This window comes from Scyliorhinus canicula, chromosome 6, assembly GCF_902713615.1.
Source record: "Scyliorhinus canicula chromosome 6, sScyCan1.1, whole genome shotgun sequence".
Lineage (NCBI taxonomy): Eukaryota > Metazoa > Chordata > Chondrichthyes > Carcharhiniformes > Scyliorhinidae > Scyliorhinus > Scyliorhinus canicula.
Window position 1 is genome coordinate 125,584,884 of NC_052151.1, and position 20,745 is coordinate 125,605,628.

A 20,745-nucleotide genomic window follows, 5' to 3' on the forward strand; every position below is an offset into this window, starting at 1 on the left:
CACTCCCCACCCTATTACTGTAGCCCCACCTGACCTACACATCTTTGGATACGAAGGAGCAATTTTCTCATGGCCAATTCACTTAACTTGCACATTTTTGAGCACTAAAGGACAATTTTGTCATATTCAATTCACTTGCCTCCAGGCCTTCGGACTGTGGGAAGAAACCAAACCACCCAGAGAAAACCCATGAAGACATGGGGAGAATGTGCAAACTCCACACAGACAGTGACCCAAGGCCGGAGTCCAACCGGGATCCCTGGCGCAGTGCTAGCCATTGGGGAGTACGTGCAAACTTCACACAGACAGTGACCCAAGGCCAGAATCCAACCCGGATCCCTGGCACAGTGCTAGCCATCATGCTGCCTGGAGAAGAGTGGATTCTTTTTCCCTCTGGTTGGCACTTTTGGTGTTTTTGGAGCAGGGGGAAATGTTATAGGTGCATGCCCGGGCTTGGTTGGTTAATCCTTGGATAACTAACCTTTCCTGGGTTGGTCTACTGTACTTGATTTGCTGCATGGGTACTGCTAGTGGCTTCTTGATTGAGTAGGTTAGGGCAGTAATAGCTGTGTTTACCTGGATCAGGTGGAGGGTATGTTGGGTGGTGGACTGGGCCACCCACCCCTTTTTTGGGACTCCTGCTTCTTGAGATATAGTTCCACTGGGGAGGTGGTATTCTGTTGGCTTTAGAGCCTGACTGCGAGTCTGACTGTTTCGGTTCAGAGTTGTTAGAGTCTTTCTTTGTTTGGAGGTTAGGCTGGGTTGAGGAGTGAGGCTCCATGGGGTCTTGTACAGGGGTTTCCAGACTGTCCTCCTTGAGGCTTGGGCTTCCCAAGTGTTTTTTTTTATAAATTTAGAGTAGCCAATTATTGTTTTATTTTCCAATTAAGGGGAAATTTAGCATGGCCAATCCACCTAACCTGCACATCTTTGGGTTGTGGGGGTGACAGACATGGGGAGAATGCGCAAACTCCACATGGACAGTGACCCAGGGCAGGGATTCGAACCCGGGTCCTCAGCGCCGCAGTCCCAGTGATAACCACTGCGCCACATGCCACCCCAATGTTTTGTTTTTTTAATGAGGATATGCTGTTTTGCCCCGGTACCCTTTTTGCAGAAATGTACGATACTGGACCTTGCCTGATGTCTATTGGCTAATCCTGATGCTCCTCTCTTTTTGGGGTTTCCTTTCTTTATCCAGGTCAGAGAGGCACTGAATCAGGCTCTGATTTATTATATTTAATTCCAGAGGGTTTCCCATACCCTGTCAGGGGAAGGAGGATCATATCCCTTCCTGAGATAACCCATTGATGGGTGCCTTGATTATTCTTCTTTCTTCTTATCAGTGGGGTTTCCTCGGTGGAAAATGGTTCAGGATTTCCAGAGTTGGCGGGGTCTTAATGGTGTCACGGATTCCATTGGAGAGTGTGAGGTCTGTTCTGTCTTGGTATGGTTCATGTCTGCTTGGTTTACCGGATCCTGTGTAGAGAGTGTACACTGCCAAGTCGCGCCTTGTAACGATGGCGGCATCCTTTTGTCCCCCTTCTCCTGGAGTACTGTTTTAATGCTTGGAGATCTTGGGAGGTTGAGTTAAGTTTTGCCTTATGTAGGAGGACATGCACCCTAAGGCCCTGTGCGTATGTGTGTGTGTATGCGTGTGTACGCATACTCATTCTGTATTTCTGTCCCTTTAGTTAGGGGTTACTGAAATCTCCGCCCCCAACCGTCTCCTGACGGCGTGGACCCACTCATGGTCCTGCCATTCCAGATACTCGGGTGGCTGCTGTGGACTGAGTCCGCGGAGGCCATGATCGGGGACGGGTCAATGGGAGGGCAGGGGAGGCCGGGGTATTTTTGAGCGGGCGGTCAGGGTCAGGCGGGCAGGCAATCGGGGGCACTATATCCACGGTCTAGCTCTTCATTCTGAGTCCGCCATGTAGCACGGCCCAGCCGCTGGAGTCCGCCACCTTGCGCATGCGCAGCCTCTGACCCGGATGTGTGAGGGGCTGTATCTGCAGCTGGAGCTGCGAGCTTCACGACGGCTCCCTGCTAGCCCCCTGCAGGGCTGTGAATATGAGGCCTTTTGACTCTAGTTTTTCTGGCGTATAAGGCCACAGTTTCCATGAAGGTGTGGGGACATAGTCCCTGAAACGGAGAATCCAGCCCATAGTTTCTGTGGCTGTATGTATCAACAATCACTACGCGTGAAGATGTGCACCTTTTTACCATGTTTTCATGGCTTTGTCCTCCCTCATTATCTGTTTACCATCTTTCCTTGTTTAAAGGGAAGCACCAAGTTTAATCATTTAGCTGAACAAACTGTGTTGTTCTCCCATATTTTTCTGTATTCATGTACGCAGAAACATTTATACTGTACTTTACCAGTTTTGAGGGTTTGTTGTGTTATTTATAAAAATGGAAAATCTCTGATAAAAATATATATATAAGCAAAGTTACATTTACCATATACCATATTTTGTATAATATATTTTACAGTGTGCCTCACAGCTTGCCAAACCCGATACTTTTGTGTCATCATCAAATTTCCATCCATTGATTCTGGTGTTTTCATAGAATTTACAGTACAAAAGGAGGCCATTCAACCCATTGAGTCTGCAACGGCTCTTGGAAAGAGCTCCCTACTTAAGCCCACACCTCCACCCTATCTCCGTAACCCAGTAACCCCAGCTAACCTTTTTTGGACACTAAGGACAATTTAGCATGGCCAATCCACCTAACCCATACATCTTTGAATTGTGGGAGGAAACCCACGCAGACACAGGGAGAATGTGCACACTCCACACAGACCGTGACCCAAGCCGGGAATCAAACCTGGGACCCTGGAGCTGTTTTGATTTTAATATAATAACAAACTTTCCATTCATGCCATTACATTATCTCTTCCACCAAATGCATAATTTTAGTAACAAGCTTGTCAAAGGCCTTCTAAAGTGCATATAGTACATTGCCTTTATACCGTCAGTTGTTTCTTTAAAATACTTGCAAACTTGTGAAGCAAACCTTGTTTTTATTACATTTTTATTGCAAACCTTGACAATAAGATCTTATATCCTGAAAGGAGGTGACCCAACCCTTCCTGCTTGTGCCAATTGTTTGAAAAAGCTGCACAATTGGGACCTACACCTTTTCACCATGACCCTGCAGATTAATCCTATTCAAGGCCATGTCAAGTTATTGCATGCAGTTTGAAATGTTCACCCATTATGGACACTAAGAAATTGTCAGTAAAGTTAATTCACCAAACCTGTTGGTTCGCTACAAATTGTGTTTCCTTGAAACAAATTGATTAACTTAGGTTAACATCACCTATCTGTTTATTCATCATTTTTCAATTTGGTGTGATTCCACAGCCTAACTGGTGCAGAATCACAAATCCAAAGCGGTGTGAACATATTTTTCAGTCTTCAGTTCCTCATAGGAAATGTAATAGCATCAAAAATTAAATAAGATTAAACTTCTAATGTTGCTATCGTTATCAGGCATGTGCCTTTTTCATGGACTCCATCATGGTTTATGCCCAGGCTGCTAACGACAAGATAGTGTTTGAACCCTTGCTACTGTTTGATGTTACTCAGTTCTCTGACCATTAATTAGCTTCTTCATTACATCATCTCACTTCATTAGAATTCTCAATTCATTTTCTCATAATCTGGTGCATTAGTGTAAGAGGCAGCCACAGAAGAGGTGAAAACCATTAAAGGTGTAAACAGGCTACAAACTGAGGACGAGCACATTATATAGTAAATATTCTGAATACTTACTTTCTCTCAGTATTCACAAGGGAAGACATGGGTAACATGCTTTCTCTAAATAAAGATATCGCAAATATCATCAATCATTGCACCATAAATGAGACAGGCTAAAAGGGTTCAAAACAAATAAATCCCCAAGGCTCAGTGGTATTTATTCAAGAGTGCTGAGAGCAACAAGGGTTCATCTGCTTGAGATCTGAGCAACTCTCTTTATAATATCACTTAAACTGGGGTCAGCCAGAAAATGTCTGTGATGACAATCTGTTTCAACAAGGTTGAACTTGTGCCTTTATATTATTTGGGTCTGTAAATAACCTGCAACAAGGGAGGTACGATTTTCATGTCAGCTGGAGCAGAGCTGGTCAGCTTCCCGAACAGGACAAGGAGATTTGTCTGTAAGGAAGAGAACTTAACCATATAGTTTTGTCAACATCCTTTGTCTTGTTACAGGCTAAAGTGGAATAAGGAAGGTGTAAAATAACTCAAGTAAGTACATTCATCATCACCTTTCTCTATTTTAAATAATCTTAAATTATAGTGTTTAAAATATTGGGATAGTCATCAGTTATTATCTTCATTTGATATGTCACCAATAATAGACTTTAAAACTAACAAAACTAAAGATATTGAATTCTCTGTTTTTATATACACAGTTATACAATTTAGATGTTGAATCCTTTTTTCAGACATGATTTCAACTTCATACATTTTTGTTCACATATTCAATAAGGTTTCCGATAAGTCTATATTGATATTCCACAGTCAAAGAAGAAGCTGGATCTCCTCCTGGCTTGATTGTCTCCCTTTTTCATATTATCTGACTTCCTTTGTTTGACTCCTTTTTGACCTGTAATTCCTTGGATACCAGACATCTTCTGGTATCTTGTCCTATCGCCATTATTCATGTCTGAGTCTTCAAAATTACTGTCCTACGAACTTGGCTGTAGTTTCTGTTTTCCGAGCACTAGCTGGCGTGCTTAATCTCCAGCCTAATAGAAAGGATGCATGTGCACATTTCTGACTGAAGGTGCACTGCCCACCGCATTGGGAAAGGAAAACAATAGACAGTCAAAGCTACAACTGCAACAGGTGTTAGGCTATTTTCATATACAAATAAGGAACTAATATCTGTTTGAAGCTCTATTTCAAGACTGGTTCTCCTTGAAGCAGCCTGTGCCAGCACCACTTGGATTCAGTACACATAGAAATCCTACAGTGCAGAAGGACACCATTTGACCCATCGCATTTGCACAAACCCTCTGAAAGCGCACCCTACCTCAGCTCACACCCTTGCCGTATCCCCGTAACCCCTCTAACCTGCACAACCATGGGCACTAAGGGACAATTCGAGCATGGCCAATCCACGTAACCTGCACATCTTTGGACTGTGAGTGGAAACCGGAACACCCGGAGGAAACGCACGCAGACATGGGGAGAACCTCCACACAGTCACCCAAGGCCAGAATTCAACCTGGGTCCCTGGCACTGTGAGGCAGCAGTGCTAATCACTATGCCGCCGCAGACCCTGCTGCCTTGCAAGATAATTTTTTCTCATTTACTTGTCAGAACAAGGAGTTGGGAGAAGTGGTAATTCTCCTTTCAACACCACTTTTAAGAAAAACTCGACACCATTCCGATCAGTTGGCTTGCTCCCCACCCCCTGCCCCCAGCCTCCAATTCTAAAACCTGACTGGCTCATCACCCCCAGCTAGTCTACAGCCACCAATCCTTCTCGCCTTTTCCTCCAGGCTGCTAATCTTCCCCTGGCCTGTCATCCAAACATACAACATCCCACCCCCCGAACCCATCATCCTCCATCCTCCTCCTGCTGTCACTTTTAAAAAAAAATATTTTTAGCGAAGAAAGTTTTCATAATAACAAAATAACACCACTCTACAACATATACATAAAGGTACAAAGCAAAGATAGTACAATCAATACTTTTTTAAAAATATTTTATTATGGCATTTATGATTTTACAATAACAGAAAGTATAAAAACAAATGTAAACATAATTCAGTACATAACACCACCCCGCACCCAGCCAAAACCATACCCAGGCAACATGGCTTATACGCACATTTCCCCTGTCCCTCCAACTCCTCTTGCTGCTCCCGCCTGAACTAAACTAAACTAACTCCCCTACCGCGCCGTTCCATAACACCCCCCTCCTATCGTATCTGCTAACAGTTTTTAGTCTTCCCCAAAGAAGTCGATAAATGGCTGCCACCTCCGAACAAACCCTAAAATGGATCCTCTCAGGGCGAACTTAATTTTCTTAAGCTTGAGAAACCCAGCCATGTCGCTACCCTACACCCCAAATTCTGGGGGCTCGGTGCCCCTCCAGGATAATAGGATCCGTCTCCGGGCTACCAAGGAGGTAAAGGCTGAAACGTCAGCCTCTCCCGCCCCCTGGACTCTAGGGTCTTCCGACACTCCAGAAATCGCCACCTCTGGTCTTGGTGCCACCCTTGTCTTTAATACCATAGACATGACATCAGCAAATCCCTGCCAGAATTCCCTAAGCTTCGGACATGACCAAATATGTGACCATGGTTTGCGGGCCCTCCCGCACACCTTACACACCTGTCCTCTATCCCAAAAAACCTGCTCATTCGGGCCACCATCATGTGGGCCCGGTGAACAACCTTAAATTGTATCAGGCTGAGCCTGGCACATGATGAGGACATGTTGACTCTGCTCAGAGCATCCTCCCACAGACCTGCCTTTAACTCCTTGCCCAGCTCATCTTCCCACTTGCGCTTTACCTCCCCTAACTGGGTTCCCTCCCACTCCATGAGCTCTTTATAAATTTCCGAGACCTTGTCCTGTATCCCCCGTGGTGGTAGAAGCAGAAAGGTCGAAACCTGCCTTCGTGCAAAGTCTCTCACCTGCAGATAGCGAAACCCATTCCCACCCGGCAATTCAAACTCCTCCTCCAATTCCTCCAAACAAGGAAAGCTCCCATCGATAAACACATCCCCAGCCTCTCAATCCCTGCTCTTTGCCAGCTCTGAAACCCCACCCAATCCAACCACCCCGGCACATACTGGTGTTTACCACAAATTGAGCACAATCAATACTTAACAACCTCCTGAACTCCACCCCTCAACATAAAATTAAAAACTAAACATCTAGAGCCACTCCTCCAACAGCTGATGGTAACTAACTCTCCAAGAAAGGAACGGAATGGCTGCCACCTCAAGTAGCACCCTTCTGCCGACTCCCTAACAGTGTACTTGACCTTCTCTAGATATAGGAACTCTATTAGATCGCCCAACCAGGCCGTGGCAGTAAGCGAAGTAGAAGATCTCCACCCAAACAGAACTTACCTCCGTGGAGGCTGTCAACAAGGCAAAGGTGAGGACATCCGTCCCCACCCCCATCTGCAGCGGCGGCGAGTCCATAGCCCCGAAAATGGCCACCATCAAAAATCTCTGATATGATGTTAAAGAAGGAGACTCAGAAGTTTGGGTCACAATCAGAACATATGGGTATGATTCACCAGCCCCGGAGGGCAACAACCGCCCCTATTCTCCACCCCTGAGAAAAAGACACTCATGATCATCTTGGTGAAATGTGCCCTGTGCACCACCTTGAACTGAATCAAGTTGAGCCGGGCACATAAGGAGGTGGAGTTGACCCTGTGAAGAGCCTCATTTCACAGCCCCCTGCACCCCCCCCACCCCCGCAACAAAAACCAGACCTCGCTCACCCATGTACAAATGTAGAAAATCCTGCCCTCATCCCAATCGGCCAGAGATAAGTTGCTATTCAAGGTACCAAGCGGAATGAAGAAATCTCCTTGCACAAGAAATTGCAAACCTGGAAATACGTGAATAAATGAGTCCTTGGGAGTTGGAATTTGCCCCAACAGTTTCTCAAAACCGACAAGCCGACCCTCCACCAAGAGTTCCCCAAACCTCTCCAGACCCTCCTCTCTGCGCCCCCCCCCCCCCCCCCCCCCCCCCCCCCCCCTTCCCCATGACCTGGCACAACGGACACCACTACCGGACGCAAGGTACATTTTGCAAGGGGAAACAGAAGCGAGGCAGTTACCAAGACCCGCAAACTAGAACTATTACAAGAGCTCGCCTCCATCTGCCCACACATGGAATTTGGATCCTTAAGCCGCCCCAGTACCTTGCCAATATTAACTGCCCGGTAATAAAGAAACAAATTAGGTAAAGCTAAGCCACCCGACTGCCTCTCTCTCTCTCTGAAGAAACGCCCTACTGTCTTGCCCGCCCAAATGAAGGAAGCTATCACTTTGTTGACTCTAGCAAAGAAAGATTTTGGGAGAAAAATAGGAGACGTTGAAAAAGAAATAAAAACCTCGGGAGAACATTAATTTTAACACTAAGTACAGGAGGAGGTTATCTCAGTTCTGCAAGTCAGATTTACCCTCATTCGCCAAACTAGGATAATTTAATTTGTGAAGCGAGGCACAATCATGAGCCACCCACATTCCCAAGATACCCCATGGTGGAGACTGGGGGCGGAATTCTCCGCAAGGCCCGACGCCGTCGTGAAACCTGGAGAGGTTCACGACGGCGTCGGATGCCTCTCATAGAACATAGAACAGTACAGCACAGAACAGGCCCTTCGGCCCTCGATGTTGTGCCGAGCCATGATCGCCCTACTCAAACCCACGTATCCACCCTATACCCGTAACCCAACAACCCCCCTTTAACCTTACTTTTACGACACTACGGGCAATTTAGCATGGCCAATCCACCAGGGGCTGGTTTAGCTTACAAGGCTAAATCGCTGGCTTTTAAAGCAGACCAAGCAGGCCAGCAGCACGGTTCGATTCCCGTACCAGCCTCCCCGGACAGGCACCGGAATGTGGCGACTAGGGGCTTTTCACAGTAACTTCATTGAAGCCTACTCGTGACAATAAGCGATTTTCATTTCATTTCATTTCACCTAACCCGCACATCTTTCGACTGTGGGAGGAAACCGGAGCACCCGGAGGAAACCCACGCACATACGGGGAGGACGTGCAGACTCCGCACAGACAGTGACCCAGCTGGAAGTCGAACCTGGGACCCTGGAGCTGTGAAGCATTTATGCTAACCACCATGCTACCGTGCTGCCCTTACCGTGCTCCCTATTCTCCCCTGCCCGGGGGGATAGGCAGGCCGTACCGGGAAACTCGGCGACTGGGCCTTGTCCCTGGCTTCAAGGCCCGGCGCGCCAAGAATGGCGCCGCGGCAGTGCCTAATGATGTCAGCCGTGCATGCGCGGGCTGGACAGCTCAAACCTGCGCATGCGCGGTTGCCGTCTTTCCCCTAAGCTGCCCCGCAAGATGTGGCGGCTTGATCTTGCGGGGCGACGGAGGGGAAAGAGTGCGTCCCCTTGAGACGCCGGCCCGACGATCGGTGGGCACCGATCACGGGCCAGTCCCCTCCCGAGCACGGTCGTGGGGCTCGATCCCTGATCCGCCCCCCCTAGGCCCCACACTTACCTGGCGCGCCATGTTCACGACGACAGCGACCAGGTGTGGTTGCCGCCGTCGTGAACAGGTCGGGAACGGCAGGCCGCTCGGCCCATCCGGGTCGGAGAATCGCGGGCTGCCGTGAAAAACAGCGGCCCGCGTTTCTCCAAGCAGCGTGTCAGGAAACCGGACACGCCATTTTAGGGGGGGGGGGGGGGGGGGGGGAGAATAGCGGCCCCTATACAGAAGATGAATCGAAGATATAAACTTTGGCCCAAAACCAAACCTCTGAAAAATCTCAAATAGATACTCCTACTCCACTTTATCAAACGCTTTTTCGATTTCCATTGAGACAATTGGGCACTGGGGAGAGGGAAAAATATTTAATAATTGATGCACACTGGCTGATGACTGCTGAACGTCAGCCATTTCCACCAAGTTGCTTAAAGCGTACAGGCACCGGGTCCACCCAAGGTGGCCACCAAGCCCTCCCTCATGACAAAATGAAGAACAAGTTGTAGCCACCGTCGCAAAACTATCCCCCAACTTCCCTCCCCCTTCCACTTCCCCGTCCCCCAACAATATGGCACACCAGTAAACAATCAATCCACCAAAACAGACAAACCCCTCTCCCCTACCCCAAACCCCAGATTAAACAAAAACTCGAAGCTCATTATCTAAAACGACACTAAAGTAATGAGCTGCAGCTACCACTCAGCTCCTGTTAGCTAACCCTTCAGCTAGCAGAGTGGCCCCACCCAGAGTTAAGACCAATAAATAGCCATAATAACCAGACCCCCACCCACAACCAACTTGAATAATCAAAGAAACACCCATCCCACACGAGAATAAGACAATACAAACTTGTACAAGAAAACCCAATAAATCCCCATAATCACATGCCCTCCCCAATAATACAAAGACCTCATAAAGATTATAATTAACTCGCCCCCACCCCCAGCCCATGCTTCCTGACAAAAGCATCTGCTTCCTTCAGTGCATTGAAATAATAGTCCTTCGAATCATGTCATTCGAAGGTATGCAAGGTATACCACCCCAAATCAAACTTTATTCTTATACAACGCAGCCTTGGCCTTGTTAACTGCCATCCGTCTTTTAGTCAGTTCTGCAGCCACACCTTAATAGGGCCTGATGGCTTGGTCCTCCCTTTTGTAGTCCTGACAATCCTTCACCCACCTCAGGACTCGTTCCTTCTCTTGAAAACTCTGAAACCTCACAATGATTGCCCAAGGTGGCTCGCTGGAACAGGGTTTCTGCCTAAATGCGAGGTGGGCTCGATCCAGCTTGGGGGGGCAATGTCAATCCACCCTCCTCTGCCATCTTCCCAAACATCTTTGAGATGTAGTCAGTCCGATTTGTGCCTTCCATTTCTTCTGGCAATCCCACGATTCTAAGGTTCTGTCTCCTGGAACGATTTTCCAGATCATCCACCTTGGCCCTCAGTTCTTTATTATCACCGGCCAACCGTGCCATCTCAGCTTCCAAGGATACAATCTGACTGCTCTGCCGAGAGAGAGAGAGAGAGATCACATCCTGGAATGCCACGCCATGCGCCTTTACTGTCACATCTGGGGCAGCACGGTAGCATGGTGGTTAGCATAAATGCTTCACAGCTCCAGGGTCCCAGGTTCGATTCCCGGCTGGGTCACTGTCTGTGCGGAGTCTGCACGTCCTCCCCGTATGTGCGTGGGTTTCCTCCGGGTGCTCCGGTTTCCTCCCACAGTCCAAAGATGTGCGGGTTAGGTGGATTGGCCATGCTAAATTGCCCATAGTGTCCTAAAAAGTAAGGTAATGGGGGGGGTTGTTGGGTTACGGGTATAGGGTGGATACGTGGGTTTGAGTAGAGTGATCATTGCTCGGCACAACATCGAGGGCCGAAGGGCCTGTTCTGTGGTGTACTGTTCTATGTTCTATGTTCTATCTGTCTTCGCCAATGTCAACCGAGTGGGAGATAGGGCCTCTTCTATTGACATGTTGGTGTCCTTGGAGACAACACGCCATTCCTTTGCCAAAATGCTTGTAAGCATTTCAGCAGTCAATGGATTGGCCAGAATCCCAGTAATGGCTTCCTCCAGTTTCTCAGTGGATGAGCCTCGAGAAGCCTCCAAATCCATCGATGATACTTTATTTGCTGGCTTCCTTGGCCTAGACTTTTTGGGCATTTCTTTATGTAGGAACCTAATCCCATCGAATTAACAAAGTTTTGACCCTCACACCCCGCCCACAGAAAACTGGGTGAAAAGGGCTAAAAATAAAGCATCCTGGCGGGAGCTGCCTCATGTGAGACTATTCCCTACATACCGCCACCGGAAGGCCCCTGGATTCACTTTCTAAAATATCATGCTGACATCAGCACAGCCTGAACTTGGTCTCTCCATTGTCAGCTAGCTGTTTGTGCCATACCAGCTCCATTCTAACATGGCCCAATATCAGGTGGCCTCACCATTCAGGCACAGAGGCCATGTGCAAATCTCCACATTTCTCTACCATTGTCTCGAGGATCATTGCAGCCTGGGCCAATTGTATTTCTGTCTATAGGTACGCATATTTAGAGTAAATATCACTGCTACTATTGAGCCACTCGCGTAGTTTGGGGGACTAAGTGAATTCACCCTTGACACCATCACCTATGGCTGAGATCAGCTAACTCAGTACAGATTGGGGCTTTCCTAGTGTAAAGGACTCAAGTGTGCACTGGATAAGCCATCTCATGCTTTGATATTTACGTAACTGTCAAATGTCAGATTTCCACCATCCTCGAAGACAGTTGCATGATTATATTAATCCATGTTTACTATTGCAGTATTATTGTATATCAAGTTAACTATTGACTTTTTTTCTTGGCTTTTTCTCCCCAATTTGTACATTGCAGGCACAGTAACTATACAAAGAAATCAATCATACTTGACTTTTGTTCATCCACTTGGACCACACTTCTTTCAGCTGTTGAAGATGTCATTATGTGAATGTAAAATACAACAAAAACATCCTTTGGCTGAAAAATAAACTTTCTTCTGATGATTGAAGGGATTTGGCACAGGGACACATTCATACTTGTCTTCTAGATCCATGCATGCTTTAATTTCATCTTGAACAAATTCTTACTGTTTTCATCATTACAAATTTGTTGTAAGACTCGTGATATTGTTTTTTTTTGTTACATATAAAAATGAAAGCTTTGCCAGCTTAATGTTGGCAACTTAAGTAAATTAACTACTGAAACAGTGGTATTAATATTGTGTATTTTGCTGCTATATTTTTCATATCTGTTCTTTGACAATTTATGCTTTGATTTTTGCCCTTTAACGCTTGATGTGCAAGATGTTTTTTTTTAATTTAAGAGGATATGAGGACATATATTAAGGTGATTCTTTTGAGCATTACCTAAGCCAACTGGTAACATTTATTTCCTCAGCAGTGTTGCCCTTGCCATCTCCTAATTTCTGTGTTTCGAGTTCGCTTCCGTTTCTATGAAAATGCTTCCTTCTATAGATGTCTTAATCCATTACTCAGTGAAAGTCAGCCCTAAGCATGATCCTTCCTGAATTAATTTGTTTCTGTGCTCTGAGACTGGAGGGTGCAGAGTGTGCAAGTGTCAGACTTGGAAAGTGCTTAAATGACTTGTTATTCATGAGTTCTTTGTAATTGTCTAAACTCAATTAAGTGATTTGGATTTGAACCAGATAAAGATAATACCCAAACTACACCTTGAACAAAACCGTGAACTGAAATAGGTTAGAGACGTAAAAGGTCCTGTTGTGCAGTATGTATGGCGAAAGAGAAACCCAAAACAGATTGGAATTGGAGAAATTCTCTTGAAAGACATACTCAAATGTTAAAACGCCACTTGGACAATCAAGTCCACTTCCACAGTGTACAATCCTCTTACAATCTGTCCAACTATTATAACTTGGAAGAACATAAGAAATAGGTGCATGAGAAGACCATTTGGCCCGTCAAGCTTGTTCGGCCATTCAATATGACATTGGCTGACCTCGGGCTTCAATTCTACTTTCCCACCCACTCTCCATATCACTTGATTCCCTGAGAGACCAAAAATCACTCTGTCTCAGCCTTAAATATGTTTAATTTTGGTGTAGGCACAGCCCTCATGAGTAAAGAATGCCAAAGATTCACGACTCTTTGAATAAAGAAATTTCTCCTGATCTCAGTCCTAAATGATTTCCTCTTATCCTGAGGCTGTACCCATTTTGTTTTAGAACAATGGGTGGGATTCTCAGGTCTCCACTGGCGAAATTGCGTTTGGCGATCGGCCGGAGAATCCCGTTTGCGACAAAATCAAGGGCGGTACGGCTTTCGCGATGCCCCCACCCTCCAAAGCAGTACGCCGTATCGACGGCCTCAGGCCGTTACCCGAGGCCCTCCCCCAAATGCTCCGCCCCCGACCACCCGAGTTCCCGATGGCATGGATGTGTCATGTTATTTTCAGTCGGGAACTCAGCGTGGCGGCTGCAGACTCAGTCCGGCGCCGCCACAGTCGGGAGGGAGCCGATCCGCGGGCAGGGGGGAATTTGGCAGGGGCTGGGGCACTGTTGGGGATGGTCCGGGGTTGTGAGCTTGGCCAAAGGGGGGTCACTATTTGGCAGGCCAGGTCCGTGCCATGTTGCATGTCGCGTCCGCTGCAGGCCATCGCTATGCGCATGCGTGGCCATGGACCCGGCAATTCCCTGGCCGTATTGGCAGCTAGAGCCGGGTGCTCTGCGCTGCCATCCTGCCAGCCCCCAGCTACACAGAGGATCGGTGGCTGTTTTGCGCCAATTTTTCGGTCGCATAAACGCCACAGTTCCCACGCCGAGGTCAGGACGTAGCCTGAAAATCGGAGAATCCAGCCCAATGTGTCAGTATTTACCCTGTCAATCCCCTTCATATTCTTGGATGCTTCAATGCAATTACCTCACATTCTTCTGAACACCAGAGCATATTGACCAAATTTATTCACTACTGACTCAATATTGACCCATTTCACCCACTCATGCACCACCTGTCATCCACCCATTCACTTCACCCACCCACCCAATTACTGTAGTACCTGAGACCTCTGAAAACTGAACTCAATAGAGCAGCTACTGATGCAAAAAGACGTTGTGGTCTGTCTTTGTTCACCTGTTCTTGCAGTGGACAGTCTATGCGGATGTTTGTGCTAACTCATCAAAACTTCCACCGGGATCAGAACCTCTGACTTTTTTTAAAAATCACAAAATGGTTGTGTCGCAGAAACATACATGGGCAAGGTCAGTGCATGTACATTGATGATGACTGGTCAATGTGGTCCAATGTTTCTCAGAACAGTGAGATTTCTTTGAATAAAATCTTGTTCTTAACATTGTAAGTCCCATTCCAAGCCAGATGTTCATTCAAGTTGTTTTGAAAGCTATAATTGAAACATTACTTAATGCTTTAACTAGGCGTCCTTTCCACAGATTCATAACTTTGTAGCGAAAAAATATCATTTGATCTCAAATGTTGGTTGAGACTTGTTAATTTGATATTCGTGCCCTCAAATTCTATGCTCCTTGTCCAGGTTCAATAACATGCTGATTTCTTTGTTTGATTTTCAAGTTTTCAAAGCCTAAAGCTTGATCAACTTTGTTACTGAACTGCATCTTAACCTAGAAACACCATGTATAAATTGCATTGGTTACCCAAAACCCTGAAATGCGGGATCTTGTAGCATAGTTTTATTTGAAGTGCCAAGTCAAATAGCTACATTTCTTAGTTTTCCCATTCTGATTTTACCTGCACCACCTTTCCAGCATCTTTCCTGACCCTTCTTTTGCACCAATGTTGCCAGACGCTCCAATATCCAATTGTGTTAAACAATATTTTGATCAGAAAGTTGAAGAGCATCAACTTTCCTACCAATTCGAACCCCATTCCTGAGTTAAACCCTGATCTGAAATTCCAATCCATGTACTCTCCATCATAAATCCTGCCTCTTCCCTCCCTGGGACCATTTGGGACTGAAATCCTCATCCATGCCTTTGTCACTTTCAGACTCAAATGTTCTAACATTCACCTGGCCGGCCTTCCAATTTTCTCCCTCTGTAAACTTCAGCTCATCCAAACTCTGCTTCCCAAATTCTATTTTGCCCGATTGCCTGTGTTCTTGCTAACGTATTGACCTGTGTTGACTGCTAGACACTCAACATGTTCAATTTAAATTTATATTCCTTATTCATATTCTTGCCACTCCCTTGAACAATAACGTCTTCCACCCCTCCAACTACCCTCTCTCTCGTATCTGACTGTCATTTTACATGTCTGCACCCCACCCCCACCCCACTTAGTTCCATCATTGCAGTCTATACCTTCAGTCATAGGCCCAGTACCCTGAAATTCCCACATTAGAACATCATTCTCTTCCTTTAAGGTCCATATTAAAATGCATCTCTTTGACCAAGCTTTTGGTCAACCTTCTTAATACCTTCTTTGTATTTTTGTCCAATTAAGCCTCTGCGAACCATCATGGGACATTTTCTACGTCCGCGGCACTATATAAATGCAATAGTTTTCAATCTAAACCACCTAATTTGATTGGGTCCCTAATGTACATTCCCCACACCATCAGGTAAGCTCACTGACAGTGATGCTTTGTGCTCGTCACCCAATACAGTATAATAAATGTTCCAACTTTAACCGGCGCTTAAGAAGGATTAATATTAAAAACAAAGTGCATTCCAAGGGCTGAAGGTTGTCAGGACAGGTTGAAGGAAGCATGATAAATGTTACCGTATTCCCAAGCCTGCATGAATTATTGTTGCAAGGGTTCCTATCTCTATCAAATGCTCTATTTCTACAGTGTAACTAAGACATTCCTCTGCAAGCAGAGGGGCTTCAAAAGCAAGCAGAGTTAGGCAGTGCTGTAGTTCAGTATTGTTAATAGAAAATGAATAATTCTAGGGGGATTCATATATTTTAAATCAGCTAGAAAATCTGTACAATTGTATTGTTAAGTGAGATCACTCTTCATCACATTGGAATCAGCCACATTGTATATTATGTTGCTCTAAGTTAATTTGTATAGTATCTTAATGTTTTACGAGTTTGAATTCATGGTGCCTGACTATGGTTTAGTTAGTTTTGTCAACGCACAGTTGTCATCTGTGAAAGGTGTCTTAATGTTATGCTATATTACATTACAATGTACATTAGGTGTTTTCCACCCTGATTGCAAATAATTAATCCTGATGCAAATCAGAAACAGCATTAAAGAACCGAAAAATGTCTTTAAAGAAAAACATGGATAAATTTGATTTTACTTATGGAATTGATTATTTCAATTTCCTATTTATTATGTTGTGGCGCTGATATAGTGCTGCAAAGAAAATATACTGAGTCCTTATTCTTGGTTCAATCACAAATAAAACAATTACATATTTGAAAGCCAGTCCTTCATAGAGTTTGTGTAAAAGAGTGGTGTTCATACATAACGAAGTAGGGAAATAGAGAGTGGTCTTCTTAAGGTGCACACACAATCCCTGTGAATTAGGCTGCTGCGCAATTCCACTTTACAATAGCAGTTCAAAGATAATCCAACATAATGCTTTGCAATGGACACGTGCTGGAAGGTAAGTGTTACAGCTGTAATTCTTTTCACTGCTCTCGTGTGGACTGCTCACCAGCTTCCAGACAGGGTCTCATTTCTGTGGGTGGAGGTGTCCTTTAGGCAGGGGGTCCTTGTGTGGTGTCCCCTTATTACAAGGGACACTGTAGGCAGGGGGTCCCTGTTGGGTGCCCCCTATTACAGGAGTCCCCATGGGATGTCCCCCTATTACAGGGGTCCCCGTGGGATGTCCCCCTATTACAGGGGTCCCCGTGGGATGTCCCGCTATTACAGGAATTCCTGTGGGATATCCCCCATTCTAGGAGTCCCTGTTGGGGTCCCCCTATTACAGGAGTTCCTGTGGGATATCCCCCATTCTAGGAGTCCCTGTTGGGGTCCCCCTATTACAGGAGTTCCTGTGGGATATCCCCCTATTATCGGAGTCCCTGTTGGGGTCCCCCTATTACAGGAGTTCCTGTGGGATATCCCCCTATTACAGGAGTCCCTGTGGGGTGTCCCCCTATTATAGAAGTCCTTCTAGTTTGTCCCCCTACTGCAGGGGTCCCTGGGGGGGTCCTCGTACTACAGGGGGACCTGGGAGGGTCCCCCTATCACAGGAGCCCTGGGTGTGGGGGGGGGAATCTAGTAGAGGAGGCATGGCAGGCTCGCATTGTTGGGGTTGGGTGGCCATCAGATGTTCTCTACCAGCCTGATCCTAGTGTGGTGGACCTCGTAGTGGGTGAAGGAGGCACGGTTGCCCCTTTGGCCCATCGCGAGGCCCAGCACGCCAGGGTCATGATGGTAGAGACCACATGTGATTGTGCACACATGATTCCGGCCTTGGGAGACCAGAGAATCACAGGAGGCTGGAGCATAGGGTGCAGGGCCCACTAACCATTTATTTACATTCTTCCGCTGGCATGTGGGGCTGTCGGAGCATCACGTTCGGATCGGTTCCTGGCACCGACCGTGATCTTCCTCCAATGCCCGATTCTCCATCCAATTGGATGTGCATTCTGGAAGTCCCAAGACGGAGAATGCCACCCAGTAGGTTCAAGGCTGAACTGGAGGGATCTAATTCAAATCTAAAAGTAAGCAAAATTAACTAACAAAGGAATTGTCCATGTCCAAACTACATCAAACTACATTGAATTGACAGCTTAGAAAACGCACCATTCAGTCCAACTGGCCAGTGCTGCCATTTATAGTCCATGTGTTTTCCCTTGTCAAATATTTCTTTGCACCTTCCCCAGAACTGTCTATTCCCTCATGTATGCATCAAGATAATGCAACTGCATATTATAAAAAATTCAAGGATAAGCTGGCACCACTGATGGTGGGGATGTTTGAAGAGGCGATAGGGAAGGGGGTGTTACCACAAACTTTGGGGCAGACATCAATTTCACTGTTGCTTAAAAAAGGATATCCGATGGAGTGTTGGACGTATAGGCCCATATCATTTCTGAATGTGGACGCAAAAGTATTGCCGAAGGTACTGGCGGGTAGGCTGGACGAGTGCCTCCCGAAGATGATAGGTGAGGATCAGACAGGGTTCGTGAGATGGAGGCAGCTTTTTCGAACATTAGGAGGGTATTGAACGTCATTATTGCGCCGGCAGAGGGGAAGGAAACAGAGGTGCTTGTGGCATTGGACGCTGAGAAGGCGCTTGATCGGGTGGAATGGGGGCACATGATGGCAGTTCTGGAGCGGTTTGGGTTTGGACCAAGATTTGTGAACTGGGTAAAGCTACTATATAAGGAGCCGAGGGCGAGTGTCCGCACAAATAACATCAGCTCGAGATACTTTTCTCTCTACCGTGGGAATAGGCAGGGATGTCCTATGTACCCCCTGCTGTTTGCACTCGCGATTGAGCCGTTGGCCATCGCATTAAGAAGTTCAGGGTCTGGAAAGGAATAGTGCGGGGGGGATAGAGCACAGGGTGTCCTTGTATACCGATGACTTGCTGTTATACGTGTCGGAACCGAGTGTGTCGATAGGGGGAATATTGGAGCTGCTTCGAGTGTTGGGGTCTTTCTCGGGGCACAAACTAAATCTAGACGAGAGTGAGTATTTTGTGGTGTCTCAGCCGCGGGGGTGGGGGGGAGGTTACCATTCCGTAGGGCAGGGACTCACTTTAGGTACCTGGGGGTGCAGGTTGCCCGGGAGTGTGGAGGGGCTTCGCAGGTACAACATTTCTAGTTTGGTGAGGAGAGTGAAAGCTGATCTGGCAAGGTGGAGTGGTCTCCCTCTGTCACTGGCGGGTCGGGTACAGGCGGTTAAAATGAACGAGTTGCCGCAATTTCTGTTTATTTTTCAATGCCTGCCGATTTTCCTGCCAAAGGCTTTTTTCAGAGAGATTGAGGAAAGGATTACTTCATTCATATGGGGAAGGTGGCCAGAGTGAGAAAGGTGCTGCTACAGAGGGGAAGGCAGGCAGGGGGATTAGGTCTTCCGAACCTGATGTCTTACTACTGGGCAGCGAATGTAGAGAAGGTGCAGAGGGGTTGATTCCCAGTGGGTCAGAATGGAGGAGAGTTTGTGCAGGGGATTGGGATTGAAAGCACTAGCAACAGCGCCGCTCCCAATGGCCCCGGGGAAATACTCCGGTAATAATAGCTTAATTGAGAATTTGGAGGCAGTTTCACCAACACTTTGGGTTGGGGCAGGGTGAAGGGAAATGCTGATTCGGGGAAACCACAGATTTGAGCCAGGGAGGTGGGATGTAAATTTTAGGAAATGGGAGAAGGGGATTAAGACACTAAAAGATTTGTTTCTTAGGGGTCGGTTTTCAGGATTGAAGGAGCTGGAAGCGAAGTATGGGCTGGAGCAGGGGGAAATGTTTAGATACAAGCAGGTTCGAGATTTTTGCCAGAAAGCAGATACAGAGCTTTCCAGTGGAGCCAGCATCCACATTGCTGGAGGAGGTGCAGATGACAGGGGGACTGGAGAAGGGGGTAGTGTTGGCGATTTACGGAGCTATTTTGGAAGAGGAGAAGGCACCACTGGAAGAGATCGAAGCAAAGTGGGGGAAGAGTTGGGATAGGATATAGAGGAGAGGTTCTGGTGTGAGGTGTTCCGACGAGTGAATGCCTCCACCTCGTGCGCGAGGATGGGGCTGATACAGCTGAAGGTGGTGTACAGAGCACACCTCACGAGGGCGAGGATGAGCCGATTCTTTGAAGGAGTAGAAGATGTGTGTGAACGTTGCGAGGGGGGGGGGGGTTCTGCTAATCACGTTCATATGATTTGTTCCTGTCCAAAGCTAGAGGATTACTGGAAGGAGGTTTTTCGGGTAATTTCTAAAGTGGTGCACGTGAAACTGGACCCGGGTCCCCGGGAGGCCATATTTGGGGTGTCGGACCAGCCAGTGTTGGAAACGGGTGCAGAGGCAGATGTTGTAGCCTTCGCCTTGTTGATCGCCCAAAGGTGGATCCTGATAGGTTGGAGAGCAGCCTCTCCACCCTGTGCCCTGGCGTTGCGGGGGGACCTGTTGGAATTCTTGACTCTTGAGAAGTTTACGTTTGAATTGAGGGGAAGAATGGTGGGGTTCTACAATTCATGGGCATTATTCATCATGCACTTTCAAGAACTGGATAACATCAAACATTAGTTGGGGCGTGTGGGTGGGAGGATTGGGGATAGGGGGGCTGTGTGTGTTAATGGTGACTATGGGTGATCCCTAATTCCTTTTTGTCATTTGTTTGTGAAACATGCGGGCTAATGTTTGGAGTTTGGTGGGAGGATGGGATCGTTGTTTGACATATTTGTTACTGATTATTATTAATTGTTGGTGGGTGTAAATTTGGGAGAAAATGTGGAAAAGGAGAATAAAAAATATATTTTTTTAAAAAGCAAATACAACTGTGCTATCTGCTTCAATCACTCCATGAGGCCATAAATTCCACGAGCTAAATTTTATGGGGTGGGGGTATATTGGTCTCACCCCA

General features: G+C 46.7%; 1 protein-coding gene across 10 annotated transcripts in view; it reads left to right on the forward strand.

The window, feature by feature from the left end:
• Positions 1–16,638, forward strand: part of dtnba (dystrobrevin, beta a) — a 705,977-nt gene extending 689,339 nt beyond the window's left edge. For all 10 annotated transcript variants that reach the window (XM_038800081.1, XM_038800088.1, XM_038800079.1 and 7 more), the window contains 2 exons: positions 4,224–4,259; positions 12,107–16,638. In XM_038800081.1, coding sequence (XP_038656009.1) covers positions 4,224–4,228 — 5 coding nt within the window. In that variant the 3' untranslated portion in view covers positions 4,229–4,259; positions 12,107–16,638. The remainder of the gene's footprint in view (positions 1–4,223; positions 4,260–12,106) is intronic.
• The last annotated feature ends 4,107 nt before the right edge of the window (positions 16,639–20,745 follow it).